The sequence below is a fragment of the Rhopalosiphum maidis genome, chromosome 4, assembly GCF_003676215.2.
Source record: "Rhopalosiphum maidis isolate BTI-1 chromosome 4, ASM367621v3, whole genome shotgun sequence".
NCBI classification, from domain to species: domain Eukaryota; kingdom Metazoa; phylum Arthropoda; class Insecta; order Hemiptera; family Aphididae; genus Rhopalosiphum; species Rhopalosiphum maidis.
Genome location: NC_040880.1, coordinates 31758873 through 31783563, shown reverse-complemented (window position 1 = coordinate 31783563; position 24691 = coordinate 31758873). Strand labels below are relative to the sequence as shown.

The window sequence follows — 24691 nt, the reverse complement described above, 5'->3', positions numbered from 1 at the left end:
TACACACTAAATGCAAAATTGATTTTATTAACATAACAAATTATACATTTTTAGTAATTATAATTTAGAGCTATTCTACTTGTCCCATTATTTTTAAGTTATCTGCTTTGACAAATTCACATCCAGTACTTTGAACTATATCTACAATTTCAACACCATCAGCAATTTCAACTAAAGTCAATCCATTTTCGGGGTCTACATCGAATACACACTGAAAATTTGATTTCATCGTTTAGAATGCATGCTATATTTAATTAATATCAAAAACAATAAATTACCTTCTCTGTGATAATCTTGTCTACACATCGACTACCAGTTAACGGAAGTGTACAATTTGATATAATTTTTGGTGAACCATCCTTTGTTGTATGTTCCATGACCACTATGACTTTGGTATGTGGAGCTGACACGAGGTCCATTGCACCACCCATACCTTTTACCAATTTTCCCTAGTTGAAAAAAAAAATCAAGTAAATCATAAATATATAAGTAATATTGAATATTTACCGGTATCATCCAATTAGCCAAGTCCCCATATTGAGATACTTCCATTGCACCCAATACAGTTAGATCCAAATGACCTCTAATTTATAGCACAAAAGAATAATGTTAAAAACAATTTATTATACCTACTGTAAATCATAATTGAAAGCTCCAGTATAGTTACCCTCTTATCATTGCAAAACTTTCTTCACTACCAAAAAAACTGCTACCGGGTATAACAGTTACTGTTTCTTTACCAGCATTTATCAAGTCTGGATCAACACATTTTTTAGATGATGGATATGGACCAAGACCAATAATACCATTTTCACTTTGTAACATTACATGGACACCCTCGGGGATGTAATTACTAGCTAACATTGGCATGCCTATGCCCAAATTAACTGTTTAAACTATTTGTTAAGGGTATTTAATTATTAAACATGTAGTATAGTCATAACAACAAAGCAACAATTGAAAAAGGTGAGTGGACTAACATAAAAATAAAATTTAAAATAATATATAATATTGTAAAACAAAAGGATACTATACATGCCGTTTTTGAATTCAAGAGCTACACGCTTAACAATAATTTCTCTTAATTGAGCTGCAGGTGAAGAAACTAACATAGAAATGGATTCATCAGACTTTTTGGACAAAACTGTTTTCTAAATGTGTATTGGTTCTTATGTTATTCAATATATTTAATTTATAACTTATAGAAGATGAATATTTTACTTCAATTTTTTTAACATAATCCTTGCCCAGTACAATTCTATCAACATATATTCCAGGAACATGAACTTGATCTGGATCAATATCACCATTTTCAACTATTTCTTCAACTTCTACAATTGTAGTTTTTGCAGCTGCACACATCACTGAATTAAAGTTTCGAGCTGATTTACTATCAAAATTAAAATTATTATTACAAATGTCAACAGCTTGTTAGTAGTTAGTAGTATTACTTAAACACAAGATTTCCTTCATGGTCAGCCTTTTGTGCTTTAATGATAGCATAATCGGCAGTAATTGCTCTTTCCAAAACATACGTCTTATCATCAAAGACTTGGGTTTCTCGAACATCACTGGAGACTTCTACGCTTCTACTTGGGTTTTCTTTGTTTGCTTCATTGTTCTCATCTTCAGCTGATTTTTTATGCAATGCATACTTTAGTGGAATACCCCCTTCTTCCACAAGTGTACCTACGGCAGTTGGAGTGTAAAACGCTGGTATACCTGCACCTCCAGCCCGTATACGCTCAGCTAGTGTTCCCTAAAAATGATATTTTAAAATCATACGGAACTAGCGTACCAATATGAAACTAATTAATATTATTAATCTACAAACTTGAGGAGTGAGTTCTACTGTAAGTTCTCCATTTAGATATTGCTGAACAAATTCAGAATTTTCACCCACATATGAACCAATTACTTTAGATATTTTTTTTTGTTTCAATAACTTTCCTAGGCCAAAATTATCCACACCTGCATTATTACTTATTACTGTCAAGTCTTTTATATCTTCTCGTTCTACTAAACCGTCAATCAGTTTTTCAGGAATACCACAAAGACCAAAACCTGTAATTATAAAAAAAATATCAAATTAAAAATTAACCTATTTCATTGTTATTATTTATTTTTTGTAATTCTTAATGAATAATATAAAAATTTAAAACCAAATTGAATTTCAATCAGTAAAAATGCACTTAAACATGTTAATTTTAAAGTCTAATTAATTGGTTTAAATTTTTGTTTTATTTATAATACATTAATTCTAAAAATATTGTAGTTTTAATATTTAATATATATAATATGTTTTTGATAGTTTTATAAATTAACATGCAAGTTCCAAAATTAAAATAATTTGGTAAAATATATTGTTTTTGATACATTATTTTATAACACACTCATTGTTTTAATGTGACATAAAATAAAATACTTCAAAAGTAGGTTAACTGGTTAAATAAACCAAAATAATTATTTTGCAATCAAGAATTAAAACCAATTATAACAATATTTTTAAATTCATTATAAAAAGGTATAATTTATTACCCATATTTATACATATTGTTAATCTATTTAAATAAAAATGTACCTACTTTTATGTCCAATAACTAATAGAGCATATAGGTAACTATAAGCTATTAAATAATATTAATCATTTAACTAACCGCCAAATAGAATTGAACTGCCAGGTTTAATATCCTCTAAGGCATGGCTGACGGATGTATAAATTTTTTGTTTTTTTAGACTAACATTGAAACTAAAATTTGACACCTAAAAAATACGTTTATTTAGTTGGTAACAAATTACTATTCTAATTATCTTACTTGAAACACAACAAGATTTCTTGCTGTTGGTCTAATACAACGACGATTTGTGTATAATAAAAACATTATATTTGTGTCTTCGAGAGTTGTGTCATTTAAAAGATTAAGTATGAAAGTGGTCTTGTTATCTCGATTTTAAATAATTTGTCATTTAAAATAAAAAAAAAATATTGAAGTTTGAACTCTAATTTTTTATCGTTATGTTATCAAAATGTAGACCTCTTAATCGCGTTTTTGTTATCAACTTGCTTTTCAAGCTATATACGTCATAGTTCATTATGATAATTCAAATTTCAATTTTTAAAGAGTTCACTTGTGTACACGATGTCGGATGTAGTTAAAATCATGACAAAATAGATCTATTTTGTCACAGATAAAATTACTTTATTTATTTCGTGCTTGTAAATTACCACAAGTTCGTTTTAAGTGATAATTTTAAAGTTAACTGAAAAATTGGAAGAATTATTTTTGGTGGATTGTGGACTACAGTTTCTAAACTTCATTATTTTGTTAAAAATCAGTTAAAACGTTGATTTAGGTTGTCGAATGTATTAATAATGACATCGTGTTTAGATAATAATGAAGACATGAACGTCCTAAACAATGATGAAGAAATAAGTCGATTATCGGCCGAGATAGCACTTTTAAATATTGAATTGAATAAAAAAACTGCATTGTTGAAAAAAAGACAGGTACCTAAAAAATATCAAACTTGTAATTTCAAGTTTCAAGATTTAAATTTATAAAACTAATAAGTTTCCAAAAACAAAAATTTAAATATAAACTTCTCAAATATAATTATTTTATAGAACATAAGAGACTTTGTTATCCGTCAATCTGGGTTTTATTTGTTCTTTAAAAATTTAAGAAAGCTTGTAAAATTTAAAAATAAAACCAGAATAATGTTTTTGCCACAAAAAATAAATATAACTTCTCCCTACAATTAATCTATTTTTCAGTATCAACTTTATAACTATTTATAATATAATTTTTATTTTTAATTATCTATACATACAAATTATGTTTTTAAATTATTAATTTTTGTGTTTGTTATCAAATGTTGTACTTTGTAATGATGTGTTGTTGCAATATAATAATATTTTAATACTTAAAACATTTGTATACTCTCAATTATTGTACTCATGACAACATTTTCACTGTAATATCATGAAGATATACCTAATATCATCTTAAAACATTAAAAGGTTTATAAATGATAAATTAAATATGTGTTTTAAATTATTATTCAAGTATTTCAGTAAATAACATATTATTATTGAACGATGTTGCCTATTATTAATTTACAATTTTAATATTTCAGAAGCAATGTTTGACTAAACTTGACATTAGCCGTTATAGCAGACAAATCATTTTACCAGAAATTGGTGTTGAAGGTAAAAACATTTTTATTTATTTAGTTTTATGATAACTTAAACCAATAACTATTAAAATTTAATTAGGACAAAAAAAATTAAAAAGATCAAGTGTTCTTATAATTGGCGTTGGTGGCTTAGGATGTCCATCATCAATGTATTTAGCAAGTGCTGGAGTGGGTACAATCGGGCTAGTAGACTATGATGAAGTTGAACTTAGTAATTTGCATAGACAGTTGTTGCATGCACAGTGCAATGTTGGTATGCGAAAAGTTGAGTCTGGCAAATTGTCATTAAATCGGTTTGTAATTTAATATTATTTATTATCTAAATAATTGTTTATAAGAACATTTATCTTATTGTTTTACTATTTTTATTACTTTTAAATAATTGTTATCTATGACATTTTCAGTATGAATGAAGATGTCAACATTATTGTCCATGATGTTCAATTAGACGGTCATAATTCATTGGATATTTTTAAACAGTATGATGTAATTATAGATGCTAGTGATAATTTAGTTACTCGATATATAATTAATGATACTTGTGTAAAAGCTGGCAAACCTTTAGTCTCGGGATCAGCTATACATTGTGATGGGCAACTGACTGTTTATAACTACAAAGGATCAGTATGCTTTAGATGTTTACATCCAACACCACAATCCCCTGAAACTGTAGGAAATTGTGCTTCAGCGGGTGTTTTGGGACCAGGTATAACAGTATATCATAGCTATCCTTGTATAAATAAAACATTTGTATTAATTATTTTTTATAGTTCCTGGTGTTATTGGTGTTCTTCAAGCAATGGAAACTATCAAAATTATTGTTGATCATCCAAATGTATTACACAACAGTTTACTGTTGTACGATGGAGGAGATTGTGAGTTTAAAAAAATTAAATTAACTAACATAAAACGAAGTGGATGTATATGTACTAAAAATCCAGAAGATGTAACAATAACCATGGATTATGAAGAATTTTGTGGATCAAAAGCAAATGATAAAGTAAATATAATATGCATAATATTTTTTAAATATTAATTTATTGATTGTTTATTAGTTCAAAGTGCTTAATTTGCTGAAAGAAAATGAACGCATAACAGTTTTAGATTTAAATGAATTGATATCTACAAAAAATCCATTTCTGATGATAGATGTACGTAAAAAAGTAGAATATGACATGTGTCATTTACCATTCTCGATAAATATTCAGCTAAGTGATTTAAAAAGTAAAGATACACGTTCTAAGTTGATTGAAAAAATCAATTCATTTGGTAATATAGCACCAAATTGTAAGTAAAATTAACAATAATAATTTTGTTAGATACATATACAGGAAAAAAATACTTAATTGTAATTTTTTACAGTAATTACTATTTGTCGTCGAGGTAACGACTCTCAGAGAGCTGTAGATGAGTTGAAAAAATACACTGAGATAACAAACAATGTTAAATGGATAAAAGATGTCATAGGAGGGTTATATGAATGGAGTATGCAAGTAGACAAAAACTTCCCAATATATTAAAAATAAAATATTGTAATAAACTATATTGTAATCATATGGCAAATATTTTGGTAATAAAAAAAATCCCTTTAAGTTTTACACTTGAACTAAGTATGTTTATTTGATTTTATTGCAAATAGTGAACATCTGATTGTGACCTTAATCGTTCCGCAGCTTGTTCTGCAGTTAAATCTCTTTGGTATTGGGCCAACAATTCAAATCTAAACATATACACATAAGTATAATTAATTTATGATCAATTATTTAAAAAAAATAAGTATTAATATTATTTACCCGGCTATGAATTTTTTCACTGTTGCTGAACGTAATAACGGTGGTAAATAAATCCCGTGGAATACCCAATGCTCATTATTTTCACAATTTGGTCCAGTTGGTGCTCCTAACAATACATTGGTTATATAGTAAGCAGGTATTGTTTATAAGCTTAATTGTTGTAATAATATTTTAAACATACCATGCCAACCCATTGAATATGGAAATGATGTTTTGAACATGTTATCATATTTTATTGTCAATATTTTCATTACTGATGCCAAAGTCGTTTTTTCGTGTTCTGTAATTTCATTCATCCTTTTTATATGTCTTTTAGGTAATACCATGGTCTCATATGGCCATATAGCCCAAAATGGCACCAAAACAACCCAATGTTGGTTTTCAATAACAATTCTTATCTATTTAAAAAGACAGGTCTTATGAAAGTTTTATTAAAAAATTAATATTAAAATACTTTAATAATTATCATACCCTCTCTCTTTTTGACTGTATTTTATAAGTAATATAAATAAATAAAAATAAATTATAAATATAATTTAAATTATACTTAAAATAATTACAGATATTTTTTTTAGCATAATACAATAACAAAAGTTTAACTCTTTTTATTTTGAGCTTAATAAATTACAAAATAATTTATTCCCAATTTGACTTATTAATACAGTTACTGATTAAAAAATATTACTTAATTCAAAAAAAGCTATTGATTAGGATAAACAATGGTATATTGTGTAAAAAAAAAGAAAGTTTTATAGTCATATTCAGTGTTGTACTAACGGAGGCATAGCTAGGATTTTTTATGGAGGGGGCTAAATACTTTTAACTTGAGTTAATGAAAATCAAAAACAACAAAACAAAAATACTGATAACATATTAACGTTAATTTGCCACTAACATATTTATTATTTTATATAATTAAAATTTGTAAAACATTTTTGATATTTAAATTTAAATATTTCAAAATATAAAAAGTACAGCCAATAGGGGGGGACTATTCCCTTGAGGCTATGCCACTGTATACTAATTGAGGTTAGGTTAAGAGCTTTAGGGTACTACTCATTTTAAAAAATATAATTTTATATATACTATATATAATACTATAATACTATTTTTTTCCTTCAAAAAATAAATTTTTATTTTATTTAGATATCAATTTTATGTGAAATTTGTAAAATATATTTATCCAAATTAATATATATTAAGGGGATTGAAAGCGGTAATTTTCTGTCTTTGTCTTACACGCGTGGAACATATAAAAATAGCTATACGCGCCTGACAAAAATTAAGGTACTTCTAGTTGTTTAATTTAAAACATGATTGAATTGGTATACAAGTTTACTTTGCATCAGTCGAAGCATATTTTTAATATATTTAATAATAAAAATTGACAAATTTATAAAATTTAAAATATTTATTCTCATCAAAATATTTATATTAAATAATAAAACAATCGAAAAAGTGCTTTGACCGATGTAAAGTAAACTTGTATACCAAGTAAAACATCTTTACATATTTTAAATCAAACAACTAGAAGTACCTTAATTTTTGTCAGGCGTATAGCTATGTTCCACGTGTGTTAGACAAAGACAGAAAATCACCACTTCCAATCCACTTAATTATTATTATTTAGAGTTGATGTTTGTTATTGCACATTTGTATTTTTAATTTTAATCGAGTTTTAATATGTATATTCAATAGGGGTGTCAAATCTTAATGCCTCGCCAAAGATAGTAAGCATAGAACTAGTCGAAATAATGTAATCTATTGTCTGTACCATTATAACCTTGAAGCAGGCTTTGGCAGAATGATGCTATTATGCAGCACAAATAATATTATAATATTTAATATTTCATACTTTTGCTTTTAATTCGCGATTAACATAATCCATCAGCATTGGTCTTCCATGCTTTTCCAGGTATTCTCTCTGATGCATATCTTTTATTCGTGGTTCATTTGGTAAAAACGAACAAGCCCATATTTGGCAATGAGGATGATGATTAGAACAACCCATCATAGTACCTTTATTTTCAAAAATTTGCACCCAAGAATAGATTTTTCCTAATTCTTCTAATTGCTGTATCCAACTGTAGAAACAAAAGTAGCAAAAGTGAACAACATTTTTTTAACATTTAGTATATATTATACTACAAATTGTACCTTGAAATCACAGTTACTATATCATTTATAGACATGAGAGCAATAGTTACATTGGATTTGGGATAAAAACACATAACACGACATGTCCCTTTAACTCCTTCGATTTGAAACAAAGGATCATCACTTTGGGGAGGTGATGGTGTATCCTCTAACATGGCTGGAAAGTCATTTGTAAAAACATACGTAGACTTATAATCTGGAGTCAACTAAAAGTATTTTAAACTATAATATTATTGATTAAAATATTACATGTTCATATACTAACAATACCACTACTCCTGACTACTCCAGGACAAAGTGGGTTGGTAGGATCAAATTCTGGACCCATGTCATTATGCACAGATTCTGTTTGTCCATCCCAAGGTCTTTTCATTCGGTGAGGAGAAACCAAAATCCATTCTCCTTTTAATGGATTGTACCTCTTATGAGGATGTTCTAAATTTAAATTTTAAGATATTATAATTTAAATACCAAAAAATTATAATTCTATTAACTTTAGAAGACTTGTGTGTAAGTATCAACAAATAAATCAACTATTACTCATTTTTATTTTAACTTTTGTAATGTAATATGAAAAATATATTTTCATAAATTAATATTCATAACAAACTTTAATGTTTTATATTAATTTTTTTTTGTCTATTAAAATTTATTTTTATTTGAGCTTATGAAGTTATATTATGTTATAAACATTTTTCAAGTGTATTTATATATTTTCTTAATCTTGATAAATATATTTTTTTTTTATTATTATTAGATAAGTACTTTGAGTATTTTCTAAATAAAAGTAATTATTATCAGGAATTTCATAAAATAGTGTATTATATTTTTATCATACTAAGTAAAATAATTAGATTCACAAAAAAAAAAATTATTACATAGGTCTTTTCAAACTTCTATCCAATACTAATTATTTTTAAAGTTATAAATAACAAATATATTACAAGGTTATCTTTAGAATGACCTGTTATTTATACATTTATAATACTAAAAGACCAATGTAATAAACATTACAAACACTTGAACAATATAATTAGATAATATTGTGATTTTGTGTAATCCACTAATTATAACCTATATGTATATTACTGAAAATTTCAAATTTAATTAGATTATTATCTTTTAAAATAACTTTCTTGTTTTCAGCTCAGCATGAAGTTATTATTATTATAATTACAACTCAAAATGTATATTACAGTTTCTTAAGATTAAAATATAGACAATAAAGAACTTAAATATTGAGAAGATTACTTACAATCAATATCTTATTTAATTTTGAATGTATTTTTTTAATATTATATTAAGTTAAATATGTTTATTTACCCAAAATCAAGTCATACCATCCCCTAGTTATTTTATTAAACATTAAAAAATAAAAAATAATTATTATCACAAGTGGTTTTATTTGGTTTCGCTAAATAAATAGTTACAAATACCAAATTTATATCATAGTTAATATAAAGGTGTTATAAGTAATTATAATTATAAATTATAGTTGAGATTTACAATTTCTTTTAATAAATCTAAAAATAACATTTTATATTGGTTTTAACATACTTAATTAAGTATTTACTAGGCAATATGTTAAAAAATTTCAACTACTATCTGAAATATAAAACAATTATATAAATACATAATTATTAGCTTATATTATTTTTAATGAAATTTTTATAAAAAAGAAATGTTTTAATACTTGAAACATTTGTATACTCTCAATTATTGTACTCATGACAACATTTTCACTGTAATATCATGAAGATATACCTAATACCATCTTAAAACATTAAAAGGTTTATAAATGATAAGTTAAATATGTGTTTTAAATTATTATTCAAGTATTTCAGTAAATAACATATTATTATTGAACGATGTTGCCTATCATTAATTTACAATTTTAATATTTCAGAAGCAATGTTTGACTAAACTTGACATTAGCCGTTATAGCAGACAAATCATTTTACCAGAAATGACTAAAAGAGAAATGTTTTAAAGTGTTTCATTATCTATAACAAATTAGTAAATTAAATGACATTTAATGAGATAATGAGATAATTACCAGATGCATTGAACTCCATGATGTGTCTTAAATTTATTTTCTGTTGAATGAATCAAATAAATAATATATCTAATTAAAAGATGGGTACTTGAGAAAAAATAAACAATTATTTCACTGACGTAGTTTTAAAGTTTACACATTTTTAAAGATAAGATAACAATAATATGATATAGTTAATTATCAATTCATAAACAACATTTGTCTTAAGATATAGAAAAAAAACATAGATCATTAAAAAAGATATATATATATATATTTAATATAATTAATTAAATAAAAATAGCATAATAAATAATCAACAATTAATTGTGTAATTTTATATTTTATTTTCTCCAATATTGAGCAAATTTATGCAACTGTTCAACAAGTACTGCCATCACAGCTGTAACAGACACATCCAATAAATTTTGGAAATAATGAACAGCTTCTTCATCGCCCAAGTCCAATCTGAATTTGTCTTGAACTTTATTAACAGTCTTATCTGGTTCTAGTGCAATATCTGGAACACTGGCATCTACCATCAATGAGAAAAGATTTAATATAAGATTAGCATGGCGCCTTAAGTGTAAAAATGCAGTATAACATAATTTTCTGAATTCATGATAATGTTCACTGTTAACACCACCCATTGCTTCCACCATTTCTTTGCTTAATTTCATTGGCGGGGGCAATGGTTTAGGGTCTCTACCCAGTATGTATCCAAAATCTATGTGAAACAGTTTACCCGTTGAAGTTAATAATAAATTATCAAAATGACGATCACCGACTCCCAATAAGTAAGTAATAACACAATAACCAGCACAACTTTTTATATAATTTTCCATAATATCTGAAGATATTCCAAAGGGTGCATTCTCATTTGGATGGGTCTTACGGAAATAATTTTGTATTGAACCTTCAGTAGCTAATATTTCAGCAACAGGTAGTGAATTTACAAACTGGACAAAACCATGTCGAGTGCTTGTTGCTAACACTCTGTATGGAGTAAGTTTTAAATCTAAGTTTTCACTTCTTAAAAGTTTATCCATAAGCGTTATGATCTGTAATATGAGTTGATCTTGTCGTAAATCATCGCCATGTTTAAAAATAGCTACATACTCTTTGTTGTCTTGTACCGTGAATGTGAGTCTTGAAGGCATTAAAGCAGACTTAAAAAGGACTGCTTTCTCAGGAACTATTCCAGTAATATGAATACTTGGATCAAGTGGTAAATGTAAAGGTTCGAAAGACATAAAACTAAATTTTGTATCTGTTTCACCTAATAATGCTTGCAGCTTATCGGTTTTCTTTTTACGGTTACCACTCTCCCTAGCAACAGTTTTAATTATTCTAACCAAACGATCAATAAAGTTTTGTTGACGTGTCAACATTCCATGTATTCTTTGACATTCAACACTACCATTATACAAAGTCATCAAAAATGTTTTCATAACACTTAAATACATGTTACGAACACGTATATCTTGTTTAATAGTCGAGTCTTGATCTTCACATTCAATCATCAAATACCAATAAAAATAATTAGCTAAACTAAAGTTTTTACTTGCTCTGTGAATTAAAAATCGCGCCAAGTCCATATCTTCAGGCTTACACATTTCAAAATGATTAATTGTACAAACAATATTACTGTCACTGCTGTCTTTCAAACTTAATCCGGATACTGACTCTGTCAGACTATCAGTTACAGGATATTTATCTTCCATTAGCTTTAAACTATTGTTAATATGTTCAAAGTTTTCGTACTTAAGAGCTTGAACCAACTGTAGTAAATACAAGAGTAAATCTTCATCAGTTGCTTGTTGTAATCGTTCTACTGCATATTTGCGTACTGATGAATGTTTGAAAGCTGGACTTAATAAACGCAATGAGTCATCTACGTCCATTGGAGCCCATTGATACATCATATCTAATGCCTGCATAGCCTCTCCATGCAATTTCCAGTTTACACACTCTAGAAATTTTGTTAGAGCTTTTTTTTGATTACATAGGTAAAATCTGTACTTCCATATAAGATCTTGTTCCTCAGTTGTTAAAATTTTTGTAGGCGGATATCCAACAATAGTGTTTAACATATCTCTTATTGTTGCAGTTGGTTTTGCATCCTTGTCAGATATTCCACTTCTTAGACTTCTGGCAAGTTTATGATGTTTACTTTCTACCAAATTTTCTTGCATTACTTCAGCATCCGGTACAGTAACTATATCTGGGTTAACTCTAAATGGATATATTTCATCACCATCTTGTTCATAATGCACAACACTATAGACAGTACCATTAGATATAATTTCTGGAAATTCTATCATTAAATAAGGATAATTGGAGGTCTTTTTTTCTTTTTCATTAATAAGTTCAATCTCTCTAAATGTTAACCTGTCCAACCAGTCAACTTCAGGAATATTGCCATTTCTATGCTGTTTGGCTAATTTAGCAAGCGATTGCATACGATTAGTGTCGGACAAGCACTTTCCTGGTGTAGAAGATACATTACCATCAGCTTCTCTATCAGGCCATACTCTGAGATCAATCATACCTTGTCGAAAAACACCGTGTTTGCCAAATAGTGATATAGATGTACCACCAACTGCCGTCATAGAAGCTGGTCCAGCACAGTCATATACTGTCAGTGTTAATAAAGCATTTCTCGGCAGATCACTAAACTGAATCGGTAATATAACCCATTCATTCCAACTCCAACGGTTAGTAAAATGTTTGTAGGAAGTCGAAACTGGTAAACTAAGTGGTTTACTGTCACTGTATACTTGACAGTATACTACCAGATCAGAAATTTGTTTTTGGTACAAGCCAGAAAATTTTTTCATTGGATCATTAAGTATTTTTTCATAATCAATGTTATGCTTGATACCTTCAAGGGTTCCAATTTTTATCTGAACATTTGTCTCTAATGAACAACTATACACATAGTTAAAAGTGCTATTGAGATTATTACTCATCTTTGCGGTTTTGACATCCAATATGAAATACCTAATAGTTTTAAAATAAATGATCACTTACATTATTTTTGAATCCTATTGGTTAAATATCACAAATTTAAACACATACACTATATATATTTTCGATTTTGGAAGTCAATATAACACTACAATTACTCTCACAGTTAAGTGTTACACTATTTATCTCTTAACACTTTTCTATGGTACTATAACATTATATAACTCTATTACTAAACACTTCATTTAAATATCAAAATGCTAAAACTCGCAGAGAAATTTGAAGAAAAATTGTTATCAATTATTATCACAGATATTATCTATATTATATTCTGTAGTTATTATAAGCGACATAAAGCCTACATAGCCTTATACCACAGAACAATACTTAGTTAAGGTCTATTGTATCACAAAACAATATTTTATGTAGGCCCATGACAAAATATTATATAAATATATAATATTTTATCATGATGTAAATCCACTTTGAAGGCGGACTTTATTTATAGATAATATAAACTATGAATATGTATTATTTATTAACTTTATATTTATAATATTATTTATGTATTTTTATGTCATTGGTATAAGCATTATGGAAGGTTATATTATATTATTTATAATGTTCTATTCTGTGGTACTTATTAGGCACAGACTTATAATAATAATATATACCTCAACTGTACATATTGCAAAATGTTATGGTCTGTGGACCTGTTGTCTCGAGAGTTCGTACTGTTAACCGTTTAAGGCATTGACTTTATACTAATTAAAACTTTAAGTCAATGGCTTAAGGTGATCATTTACGATCCACAAATCACAGACACTAATATACATTACATAACTACCATAATCAATCGTGAATCGTGACTATTGGTGAATGATGGTGATAGAATATGCACAAACTTCACGAATCTACCTATAATAATTTTTATTTTTTTTCCCATTGTTTTCAACGTGTGTGAAGTTCGACCAGTTTCGAGTTGGGGGACAACAATATGGATATTATTCATAGAGTAATAATAATTAATATTATTTGAGGATACAAATGTGATAGCATTATCTCACTGTTACCACTACTGAGATTAAAATCTAGAAAAGTAACCATATGACCATATGACTATAATATAATATTGATATCATAGCTTTTGACATCATATTATTATTTTTTTACAATTCTCGTGACACTTAACAATATTTTTAGTTGTTTCTGCCGTCTAATTACATTTATTGTTTCCCGGTGTTTTTGACTTGTACGTAAATTGTGCGTTAACTAATTGGTATAGCAATCATGAGCTATTCACCATCAACACAGCCCAATGTTACCAAGCCAGATTGGCTGAGTCGAATCGAAAATATGAAAGTCAACCGTAAAGACATGAACAAACTTATTATGAACTACTTGGTGTCTGGTATGTATAAACAAATGCCTTTTGTCCACTGGTACATCTTAACAATGGGTGCGAATTGTGTTATGTATTGTAGAAGGATTCAAAGAAGCGGCCGAAAAATTTGAACAAGAAGCTGGTATTAGTTCTCCCCTCAAGTTAAATACCTTGGGAAACCGTATTAAAGTGATAGAGTCTGTACAATCAGGAAAAATGCAAGAAGCCATTACACTTATCAATCAATTGTACCCTGGTCTTTTAGATGATGATCGTGATTTATACTTTCATTTACAGGTTAATTTTTTTCAATGCGTATTATAGCTTTTTAATTTAATTAAATTGCGTTTGTATTTATAACAATTTATATTCTGTCTAATAGAATTATAAGTACCAGTTTATCATTTATTTGTAACTGTTAAGATTAAAAATGATCTAGTTTTTATTTTGTTTTAAAATAACTTTTTAAAAAAAAAAAACTGACCAAAAGGAATTGTATAATTTAATTAATTTTTTTTTTTAAGAAATAGTATTTCTAAAAAGTTTATGAAAAGTATAAATATATTTGCTTGTAAAATAATAAATACTGCAATATTATCATTGAAACTCATATAAGCCATAGGTATAATCACAATTTATTCTAAATGTCTAATAAAAAATAAGTATGATTGAAAGAATGATCTAAAATTTGAATTTTCCTTGTTAAATGTTTTAAAATTAAATAGTTTCAAACAATGCCATAGTTATGATTTTTCTTTAGTAGTAGCTGATAAGTATGCTTTCTAGAATCCTTCATAATTTTGGTATGCTGATGCCTTGGGGGTATTCATTTTAGACTTTTGAAGCAACCTTATACTCATTTCAATTTTAAATACTCTTAAAATATAATTTTCTCAGCTTCACTTCTGTCAAAGTTTACAATTATTGGTTTTTGTTAAATCAATTTAACAGATATTTAAATTTTGTTTCGTATTTTAATACTTTATATAACATATAATTTAGTTAATTTAGTCATACTATTTATATTTGAAAGTTTCTATTGTACCTAAAATTATGGCTTAGTAGTGTAAAAATAATTTTATTTAGTCATGCTTAAAATGTCACTATATGTTAATATTTTTAAGGATACGAATAATGGGAATGTTTAGCTTGGTGCTCTCTAACACCACTTATATAAAAATATTTTATAAATAAACAATGTTTCTTGGGGGGGGGAGAGGGAGGAATGATTGACGTACTGATTACACTTGTAAAAAAAAAAAAAAATGAAATTAGGTACAATGTTAAAAATGTCTCAAGTATCAGTAGTAATTTAAAAATGTAAAGCCATGTTTAGATGAATAGTTATGTTATTAAAATTATAGATATTAAATTGTTATGTTCTAAATGACACACTCATTTGAAGTATGATTAATTTATTATTTATCTTAAGCTATATAAATCCTAATTAAAAAGACAATAGCAATTTTTTATTTAATATGTTTATATTTATTTTTAAAGCAACTGCATCTAATTGAACTTATCAAAGAAGGTAATATTGAAGAAGCTCTTGTATTCGCCCAAGCTAAACTATCAGAAGTAGGAGAAGGAAATCCTACTATACTTACAGAACTAGAAAGAACACTTGCATTATTAGCATTTGAGGAACCTCAAAAGAGTCCTTTTGCTGACCTTCTTCAAACTACACATAGACAAAAAGTAAAATTAAATGTTATAAAATTATATATTATATCTAATAATTTTTTATTATATTTAATAGGTTTCTAGTGAGCTGAATGCAGCTATTTTGAGATTTCACAATCAACCAACAATTACTCCAAAACTTTACAATCTCATGAAGCTAATAATGTGGGCACAAGATGAGTTGGATAGGAAAAAAGTAAAATTCCCTCATATGACCGATTTTGGTTCAGCTACATTGGAACCTCCTAAATGACGCACAGTTAATGAGTACGACGACGTGTGTTGTGACTCTTTTTGGCTGTTTGAACATAAGGATTAAATTTTGAATATTGTTTTTTTTTTTTTTTTTAATCTTAATTATTTATAACTACTTTCCTAATAATATTATATACATCTTTAGGTATGAAGCATTATTATAAACAAATTAAGATAAACTATACATTTAAATTTGTGTCTTGGATTTTGTTAGCTAACAAAGGTTTTAAATGTATTTATGAAGTAAGTTATTAGAATACTCAGGTTTATCCAATTTTATTTGTATATTATGCAACATTTTACCAAAAAATATATTGTATAGTTTAATTTATTAGTTATATTTTTTTAATCTAAAATGTACATATAATCTATAATATTGGTAAGGACAGTGACTTCTGACTAATTAAACGAGTGCTTTGATGGCATACTGAAATATATAAGAATATAAGATACATCAGTTGCTCAATTAAGTTCATGATAATATATTATGTATTTAACAGTAGTCATGGGCATATTTGGCTTGTAAACAAAATGTAGCATTATTGTGTAGGTAAACCTAGCCATTTTATTTTTAAAAAATCAGGTCTTACTATTTCTTACTATAAGATATATAATTTTTACATTTTTGATTGAATTTGTGGAGGTATACTACAGAGTGTATCAAAAGTCTTCATCAGATTAAAAATTTATATAGCTCGGCAAACCTTAGCCACTAGTAAACGACCTATATACTAATGAAAAGATTAGATAATCAAGTTTATTTTAAGTTATCTTTAGATTAGTATATGGGTAATTTACCTGCGGCTAACGATTGCCGATTTATATAAATTTGTAATCGGATGAAGACTTTTAAAACACTTTGTACAATAGATGTCAAAATGGGTGCAAGATATACGTTACCTATGTTCTAATATATAAAATATAATGATAATTATTATAGTTTCAATTCTATTCCCGATTTAGTTATCATTTTCATAACGTGAAGTTTATTTTAATTTATAGACGACTTTGTGAGAGTTGTTTATGTCTATTATTATTGAAATTGTAACAAAACAAAATCTTTACAAAATATCAGTTAAATCAACAATATAATTAGTTATAGAAATTTGAAACAAAATTAATGTTTAATAAATTATTTATTTACTATTTTATGATTGACAACAAATTTAACGCGAGGAAAGAATTACTACCTACTGGTCCTATACTGGCATATCATAAAAATACAAAATTTCATTTAAAATATAGCGGTATGCTAGTAGTAGTATAATAGTATAAAGTATAGGGTTTTTTTAGTAATTTTACTCTATGGTCTATAATAATGGTATAGTCTACGTTGATGATAGGTATAAACTTATTCGTACATTTTTTGTTATAAAAAAACGTTTATTCTACGTTGATCGTACGTATATTTAACGTAGACGTAAAAATGTAAACATTAAACAAAGAAAATAATTTTTTAAAAGTGAACTATTTAAGTATTAACCAAACACCAGTTATTTGGTATATGAACACGATTTTGTTTTTCGTTTCTATCCAACGTCTAATGATAACGTTGTGAGTTGTTGATAACAATGTTTGGATTTGGAAGTGGGAACTGGGAACACGAAGCACTAAATGGTAAATACCGATTATAAGTACAAAGTAGTATAACATTTCAAATTTCAAATTTGAACGCTGGTTATTTTTAATTTTTATTGTACTTAGCTAATATTTAAAACCTTCATTTGTAAGCTAACAGTTCAGATTAAAGTTTAAGAATACTTGGTTTTATTTTTATTGTGTTTTTACACAATTTTATTCATATGCGTCTGTGAAACTGTATTGGCTTTTAACCATGTCAAAACGACTTTCAAATGAAATCGAGATTTCCACCAAAGGTATATATTTGTTTGAAAGAATTGCATGTTACAAAATACCAATATATTTTATTTTATTCTTTTCCTCGTAGATGGAATTGACAAAGAAAAACAACAACCGGACAAGAAACCAAAGTTATCATTTGGAATGATGAAAAAAAGTCTTCCAGCAAAATCCGGCATTAAGATAACTCTTAACAGCCCTGCCACTGTAAGTATATTCATTAATGTGAAATGTTATGAATACATTCTTAGATTTAAGTTAATGTTAAAAATCTTAGAATTTTTTTATTTCTATACATATTTTGATTACACAATGTGTGCTTTTAGAAAGAACCACCTATTCTACCAAAACCAGCATCAAAGTCTGTCGCGGCAGTATTTGGCGATGTTAGTGATGACGAACCTGAAGAAATGCCTAAAGAAGCTAGAATGCGTATGAGAAATATTGGTAGGGATACGCCAACGTCAGCTGGACCTAATTCATTTGGCAAAACTAAGCATGGTTTCTGCAATACTGGCAAACTTATGGAGAAGACACTTAAAGAAGCTACAAATGCACTAATTGATGATAAAAAATAGTTATTATTTTTTTTTCACAATTATTGTGAATGTTGTATTTACATTTTTTGCACAGAATTAGTTTTAAATATTAATTAAGATAACCATGACTGTGTATTTATAAAGAATTATTGAAAGGATATTTATCACTTAGTCCAATCAATTGACCCTTTTTTTATTCATGTAACTGTAAAGTGTATAAAATATACAAGCAATACATATTACATAATATATTTTGTTCTATAAGTATTAATGATATTAATAGTTTCATCAGGTAAACATTACAATCTATGTTATGTGAACTGTTTATTTTTATTCTCTGAATAATATGTGCTTTTCAGTCAAATCGATTCTACTATTAAACATTTAAAACCAATGGAAAATATTGAAGCAACTGGATATTTTAGTCAAACTAATAAATTACCACCATATACAAATTTATCTCTCATAGTAACTAATACAAACTAACCTCTACTATTTTTTTTTGTTATATTCAACAAAATATAATAGGTACATTTTTTAATTAAGTTAAAATTGATTTATATTGATACTACATATCCCTGAAAATACTTAATAATTTATAATGATTTATGAAAAATTATCTAACCATTTAAATTCAAAATTCTAGAAATCAAAACCAATTATTGTTGGACCTTAAGTTATAAAACTTCTCTTATTCCAAAGAATATGTACAAAGACTTTTCTGATACATTCAAGGTAGTTATCAAGACTGTTATTGAAATCAAGAAATTTAGAATTATCCAACTGTAAAATATTTAAAATATCAATATAAAATGTTTGTTCGATATTTGAAAAAAAGTCAAAAATAGATCAATAAGTATATCTTTTATTCAATAACCTAATTGGCTAAAAAAGTAAAAATCGTTTTTCTAGATATAGCTAGAGCTTTCAATGCTGTTTATTACTTGACTCCATTCAAAACAATGCTAAAATGTAGCAATTATTATTAATGAAAACCTAAAAAGGTTTAAAAGCCAAGTAGAACTTAGTATCACAAGGAAATGGTATTTTATAGGTTAGGCAGTGACGAATTAAACAATCTCAAATTATAATAAAATATTAAGTATGGCAAATTTGCTGCTCGTATCACCTAATTACATAGCCTGTAGGGTAATCCGACACCAAAGTCAGGTGTACATTTTATATATTAATATAAATTGTATATATAACACAATTTTTACATACCCACTGTTTCTAGCAATTAATGGGAAACAGTACAAACTAAAGCAGTATTAGGTTGAACACACTATATATACAGTTTATGAATAAAATAATAAATAACCATATTCAAATATACATTTAACAGTTATTATTGTTTTTTCAATTTCTACCTTTCTATCTTTATGAATCAATAATAAAATTGTGATTCAATTTATAGATGTAAATTTTTGTTGTTGTGGTTATAAAATCAAGTAATCATGTTACAACAGTAAAAATGCTAAGTATTAAGTCTTATTATGTATTTAAATTAATGTTGCAACATACAAATTAATCAATTTAATTTTTGTATTAGCATGGTGATCGAGCAGAATCAGCGCGTTGTCTCACTGGACAGACTATAATAAATTATTGATTTTTAAATTTAAAAATAAATAAAGTGTATTTAAAATCATAACGTATTAGTTCTCACATTAAAATTAAAATTATAAGAAAAAGCTTAAGAGATATACCATTGTCTAGTAAATTTGATGAGTTGATTACAGAATCATATTAAATCAGGCAATAAGAATCAATGATTTATAAATATCATGAATATAAACTTACCAAAACAAATAATTAAAATAATTGTGGTACCCATCATATAGCTTTTAAGGAAGGTTAGGATAACATAAATACAATTTTTTATTTTCGTCAGAATCAAAATGTATTTTTATATCTTAAATGAAGGTATAATATAATTTTGTATCCCCATAATACAATGAGAATTACGTTTTTCTTTGAGGTTGTCCTCCTTGACGATTGTTATCCTGAAACACAAAAGATAAATCATAAGTGGTTGTTAAACACAATACATTAAAAGTAATCTTGAACCTAATATACACTTATTAGTATAAACCTATAATATGTCTTTTTATTGTTTAAAACAATTATACTAATATTTTATATCAAATTACAGAGGTTTATTATAATTATTATTACTATTTTTATTATTAAATAATGAAATTTTATTAAATTATTGAATAAATGAACAATTCAGAGTAAATCTTACCCCACGTGGGAAGTTACGGCTTGGTGGTGTCCTGATGCGACGGTCAGCCTTTGATCTGTTCCTGACCACTTTGGAATGGATGGCGCAAGAAACACAGTAGTGCAATTTAGCATATAATTTTGGCAATTGGTATGCTACAAAGAAAACATTAATTAGTGGAAGTTAAAATGTTTAAGATTTTTAACATCAACTGTTTGATACATACATGTATATACACTAGCATCAGTTATATCACGGACAGCGGCAGCTTCAACAATATTACGGATAACAAATTTCTTGATAGCCTTGTCTTTGGGTACGCAGCGTGCGCAATTGGTGCAACGTACAGGCTTAACATGACCACGGCCGTGTTTTGATCTTCCTCCATTACGGCGCTTGCGAGTCTAAAGTTTAAAATGTTACAATACTTAAGATGAGTTGTATCTAGATAATTTAATAATAAAACAATCTATAAAATGGCACGTTATGTAAAACAGAACACATGGACATTTAAGTTATCCAACTATTCGTATTATATTCACAACACAACCGAATACTTATAAAAGTTATTATTAAAATTCAAAAACCACTTAATTGTAATAATTTGATTTAAGTTTACTTACCATTTTGACGTCGATTTAAGGATGAAAAACTTTAAAGATAAACGTAAAATGTAAAACGAACGTACCCCGTCAACATAAAAGGACTAGAAATCGAATGGACGACTTAACTCATAACCTAACAAAAAGTAAAAATTGGCTGATTGGTAGCGATGAATTACACATTTCATGGAGGAAAAAATCAGTTTCGTGTTATTAATCGATAATCCATATTATCCATACATAATAATGTTCCGTAAACATGGTTGGCCTGTATTAGGCGCTGTAGATAAGACGTTTAATCATAGAAAATACGTAATATATATTGTATCATAATATGTTCTATGGTTTGATCTTCCTATAGTTACTCTATGAATCCTCCAAAAATGAAAATAAAAAATTCAGAATAAATGTGTACATTTATAGAAAAATATTATAATAAATAATTTATTATCTATATATTATGTAGTATGTACTATGTTTATCGCATGCCTCGTGTACCTACTCGATGTCTAATATTAATTTTTGCAATTTTGAGTTTATACCCTATTAATCAGTTTATACCTTATTAATGAGAAGAATAGATTGAGAAGGTTCGAAAGATTTGATCATGTTATAAGGAGAGCAACTCGGAAGCTGTGAGATGGGTATTGGAAGTATAAGCTAAGGAAAAGAAAAGGAGTTGAAGACTGAACAAGAGATGGATTAACGATTAACAGAATAGTGAATCACATGAAACTAGTTAGTATCAGTAAAGGTAAAGTGAGACGGGGAGTAGTCCTCCATACATGGAGGTTTAGCCTTGAATTTAGCGCTATAGAAATATTTGATATAATATTGTTAATTGTTTCTTTGTTTATATTTAATTTAGATACGTATTTAATGTAATCATTTGTTGTATTTATGTTATACAATATTTTTTATGATGTTATTACTTTTTATTAGGTACCGAATTTCATCCAATTTTTTAAATTACTTTTTAAATTTATCTGTTTTTTATACATTTATTGTTTTCTAATAATAATTTACAGCTTATCCGCTCTGTACATAACAAATGTTTCAACAAAATATATTATCTATTTTATTTAGGTATTTCAATTTTTCTTATTTGCTCTATAGTCTATAAGAGATACTGAAACTATTTACTGGCGTTATCGTGGCTGGTAACCATTTCATTAGATTTAATTTCTGTTTTGTGATTTATTAATGGGTAATTTATGTAAAAAAAGACGATCCAATATCGTTAGTATCACATTTTTTAATTTTTCAATACTCTTTGCTTACGCTTTTTAACTGAATTTTGATTATTGTTATTAATTTATTGTTATGGATTATATAAATATTGTGCTATGACGATTTTAATGAAATTCCTCTATTTGGTTTCTAATACTTTGACGACTAGAGTATTCGTATATTTAATTTATTTGAATATAATATATAGCCATATAGGTTCAAATCATAGATACATGCTTAGTCATCATTTTTAAAGTAGTAGCATCCTGATTTACATTGTAAAAAAGCAACTATAATTAAGATTTTTGTCGTAATTTTTATAACAAGTTTTTGAAACATACACGTAATAAGTGGGTACTGCAATTTCTGTTTTCAGCTAAATTTTCTGTTTTTCTTGATAAACTAACGAAAACTGCGATTTTATATTTGAAATTAGGAAAAACCAAAAAAAAATATGATAATATAATATGGTGTCTCTAAATTGCCTATCTTACGCGCCGTCATAAATATATATGTTTTATTAATATTAATTATTTTAAAATTTATAATTATAACACACTTAAAATAGTCTGTCCAGCGAGGAAACGCGCCGTTTCTGCTCAACCCCCCGCATCACCATGCTATCAAAACTGGCTCGCTTATGGATGGGCATTATTGGGGAATGCGCAGAAAAACTGATTTTGATAGGTCTGCAGCACGCTCTCTCGCTGGACAGAGAGTAATAAACTTAAATAATACTAATAATTAATAATAGTAAAAAATAATAGCTGAATTTTGGTTTTACTCTATTTATTTATACTATAAATATTTCTATTATCTAATTTTTCTGTTCATTATAGTGTTGGGTTTGTTTTATAATACTCTACAATAAATCGATTAACCTTAAGCCAACATTTTGAATAAGTTATTAATGGTTTAATGGTTAAAATAATAAAAATAATTTTAAATTTAAACATGCTTATATATTTATAAAACATGTAAATATTAAAAATCTATTCAGTCAATGCATAAGAAATATTCTTTTTTATAAAATAATAAAATATATAATAGGTAAATTGCCCTAAACTGAACCAGAGAGTCGTAATCATCGAAATACGGAATATGTTTATTCTTTGTACCTATATTATGTGGGAGATAGACAAAGAAAACAAATGTTGGTGTGGCGGCACTTTAACCCATTATATGTACCTTTATAATAAATGTACTAATATTGATATAAAAAATAAAATTCTAATATACTTATATACGTTTAATTATTATTATTACATAAAATATATTTTTTTTTCTCCATTTATTAAAAATCAGTTTAGTTAGTGCTTAGTTGCTATTTTTAACAAAATAATAAAATTATTGTAATTTCTTTGTCTCGACGTCAACGAGGGAACAAATAATCTAATACATAGATTACTCATTTTGGTGCAAATTACAATCCCTTTTTCGATAACGTACCATGGTGCAAATGACAAATAACTCTCGTTAAGTCAATAAAAAATAGTTAATTTTATTTGAATTAGATAAAATTTGGTTTTTTGTTTTCGCCCATGGATTTATCAAGTAATAAGTATGATTATCCGTTTAGTATCATGAGAAATTACTAAGGAAGTATTTTGGTTTGTTGGTTTCCCTTAATCTGCGGAAATAAAATGGTATATTTTTATTACCATATCTGCAGGTTTATAAGGGCTTGAAAATTACAAAAAAAAATCTTCCGGTTGCTATTATTCCTTCTGCGTTTATCATAAGAAAAGTATTGTACTCA

The 24691-nt window shown here is 26.9% G+C and overlaps 7 protein-coding genes across 7 annotated transcripts; 3 read left to right on the top strand and 4 right to left on the bottom strand.

The window, feature by feature from the left end:
* Positions 1-7: 7 nt before the first annotated feature.
* Positions 8-2988, bottom strand: LOC113551656 (succinyl-CoA:3-ketoacid-coenzyme A transferase, mitochondrial). Its single transcript, XM_026954035.1, has 10 exons — positions 2817-2988; positions 2658-2763; positions 1835-2064; positions 1452-1759; positions 1222-1390; positions 1031-1151; positions 668-887; positions 508-583; positions 279-449; positions 8-211 (listed from the first exon to the last, which is right to left on the bottom strand). The coding sequence occupies exons 1-10, from the start codon at positions 2880-2882 to the stop codon at positions 71-73; spliced, it is 1608 nt and encodes a 535-aa protein (XP_026809836.1). The 5' UTR covers positions 2883-2988; the 3' UTR covers positions 8-70.
* A 120-nt stretch (positions 2989-3108) lies between these two features.
* On the top strand, positions 3109-5803 carry LOC113551664 (adenylyltransferase and sulfurtransferase MOCS3). Its single transcript, XM_026954047.1, has 7 exons — positions 3109-3508; positions 4138-4210; positions 4277-4490; positions 4602-4903; positions 4968-5197; positions 5253-5484; positions 5560-5803. The coding sequence occupies exons 1-7, from the start codon at positions 3374-3376 to the stop codon at positions 5715-5717; spliced, it is 1344 nt and encodes a 447-aa protein (XP_026809848.1). The 5' UTR covers positions 3109-3373; the 3' UTR covers positions 5718-5803.
* On the bottom strand, positions 5721-10356 carry LOC113551672 (probable galactose-1-phosphate uridylyltransferase). The gene is made up of 7 exons (XM_026954060.1): positions 10204-10356; positions 8413-8582; positions 8148-8353; positions 7846-8074; positions 6172-6388; positions 5991-6096; positions 5721-5917 (listed from the first exon to the last, which is right to left on the bottom strand). The coding sequence occupies exons 1-7, from the start codon at positions 10220-10222 to the stop codon at positions 5824-5826; spliced, it is 1041 nt and encodes a 346-aa protein (XP_026809861.1). The 5' UTR covers positions 10223-10356; the 3' UTR covers positions 5721-5823.
* A 78-nt stretch (positions 10357-10434) lies between these two features.
* Positions 10435-13516, bottom strand: LOC113551622 (phosphatidylinositol 3-kinase catalytic subunit type 3). The gene has a single exon (XM_026953975.1). It carries the CDS (start codon positions 13152-13154, stop codon positions 10527-10529), a length of 2628 nt encoding a protein of 875 aa, XP_026809776.1. The 5' UTR covers positions 13155-13516; the 3' UTR covers positions 10435-10526.
* A 779-nt stretch (positions 13517-14295) lies between these two features.
* Positions 14296-16557, top strand: LOC113551679 (glucose-induced degradation protein 8 homolog). Its single transcript, XM_026954073.1, has 4 exons — positions 14296-14563; positions 14637-14833; positions 16037-16234; positions 16296-16557. Exons 1-4 carry the CDS (start codon positions 14443-14445, stop codon positions 16470-16472), a joined length of 693 nt encoding a protein of 230 aa, XP_026809874.1. The 5' UTR covers positions 14296-14442; the 3' UTR covers positions 16473-16557.
* Positions 16558-18060: 1503 nt separating this feature from the next.
* Positions 18061-19120, top strand: LOC113549212 (PEST proteolytic signal-containing nuclear protein-like). The gene is made up of 3 exons (XM_026950404.1): positions 18061-18351; positions 18423-18541; positions 18661-19120. Exons 1-3 carry the CDS (start codon positions 18309-18311, stop codon positions 18910-18912), a joined length of 414 nt encoding a protein of 137 aa, XP_026806205.1. The 5' UTR covers positions 18061-18308; the 3' UTR covers positions 18913-19120.
* Positions 19121-20750: 1630 nt separating this feature from the next.
* On the bottom strand, positions 20751-21862 carry LOC113560622 (40S ribosomal protein S26). The gene is made up of 4 exons (XM_026966611.1): positions 21724-21862; positions 21327-21504; positions 21122-21255; positions 20751-20879 (listed from the first exon to the last, which is right to left on the bottom strand). Exons 1-4 carry the CDS (start codon positions 21724-21726, stop codon positions 20838-20840), a joined length of 357 nt encoding a protein of 118 aa, XP_026822412.1. The 5' UTR covers positions 21727-21862; the 3' UTR covers positions 20751-20837.
* Positions 21863-24691: the final 2829 nt, after the last annotated feature.

Bases quoted from the DNA above. Each gene is read 5' to 3' on its own strand.
- LOC113551656 (XM_026954035.1), bottom strand. From the start codon at position 2,882: ATGTTTTTATTATACACAAATCGTCGTTGTATTAGACCAACAGCAAGA. The intron at 2,764-2,816 runs GTAAGATAATTA...CGTATTTTTTAG, and splicing joins GAAATCTTGTTGTGTTTCAA to GTGTCAAATTTTAGTTTCAA. The intron at 1,391-1,451 runs GTAATACTACTA...TAATTTTGATAG, and splicing joins GAAGGAAATCTTGTGTTTAA to TAAATCAGCTCGAAACTTTA.
- LOC113551664 (XM_026954047.1), top strand. From the start codon at position 3,374: ATGACATCGTGTTTAGATAATAATGAAGACATGAACGTCCTAAACAAT. The intron at 4,211-4,276 runs GTAAAAACATTT...AAATTTAATTAG, and splicing joins ACCAGAAATTGGTGTTGAAG to GACAAAAAAAATTAAAAAGA. The intron at 5,485-5,559 runs GTAAGTAAAATT...AATTTTTTACAG, and splicing joins TGGTAATATAGCACCAAATT to TAATTACTATTTGTCGTCGA.
- LOC113551672 (XM_026954060.1), bottom strand. The intron at 8,075-8,147 runs GTACAATTTGTA...TTGTTTCTACAG, and splicing joins ATAGTAACTGTGATTTCAAG to TTGGATACAGCAATTAGAAG. The intron at 6,389-7,845 runs GTATGAAATATT...CTTTTTAAATAG, and splicing joins ATCGCGAATTAAAAGCAAAA to ATAAGAATTGTTATTGAAAA.
- LOC113551622 (XM_026953975.1), bottom strand. From the start codon at position 13,154: ATGAGTAATAATCTCAATAGCACTTTTAACTATGTGTATAGTTGTTCA.
- LOC113551679 (XM_026954073.1), top strand. From the start codon at position 14,443: ATGAGCTATTCACCATCAACACAGCCCAATGTTACCAAGCCAGATTGG. The intron at 14,564-14,636 runs GTATGTATAAAC...TATGTATTGTAG, and splicing joins TATGAACTACTTGGTGTCTG to AAGGATTCAAAGAAGCGGCC. The intron at 16,235-16,295 runs GTAAAATTAAAT...TATATTTAATAG, and splicing joins AAACTACACATAGACAAAAA to GTTTCTAGTGAGCTGAATGC.
- LOC113549212 (XM_026950404.1), top strand. From the start codon at position 18,309: ATGTCAAAACGACTTTCAAATGAAATCGAGATTTCCACCAAAG. The intron at 18,352-18,422 runs GTATATATTTGT...TTTTCCTCGTAG, and splicing joins AATCGAGATTTCCACCAAAG to ATGGAATTGACAAAGAAAAA. The intron at 18,542-18,660 runs GTAAGTATATTC...GTGTGCTTTTAG, and splicing joins CTCTTAACAGCCCTGCCACT to AAAGAACCACCTATTCTACC.
- LOC113560622 (XM_026966611.1), bottom strand. The intron at 21,256-21,326 runs GTATGTATCAAA...TTTTCTTTGTAG, and splicing joins TGATGCTAGTGTATATACAT to CATACCAATTGCCAAAATTA. The intron at 20,880-21,121 runs GTAAGATTTACT...TTTGTGTTTCAG, and splicing joins GCCGTAACTTCCCACGTGGG to GATAACAATCGTCAAGGAGG.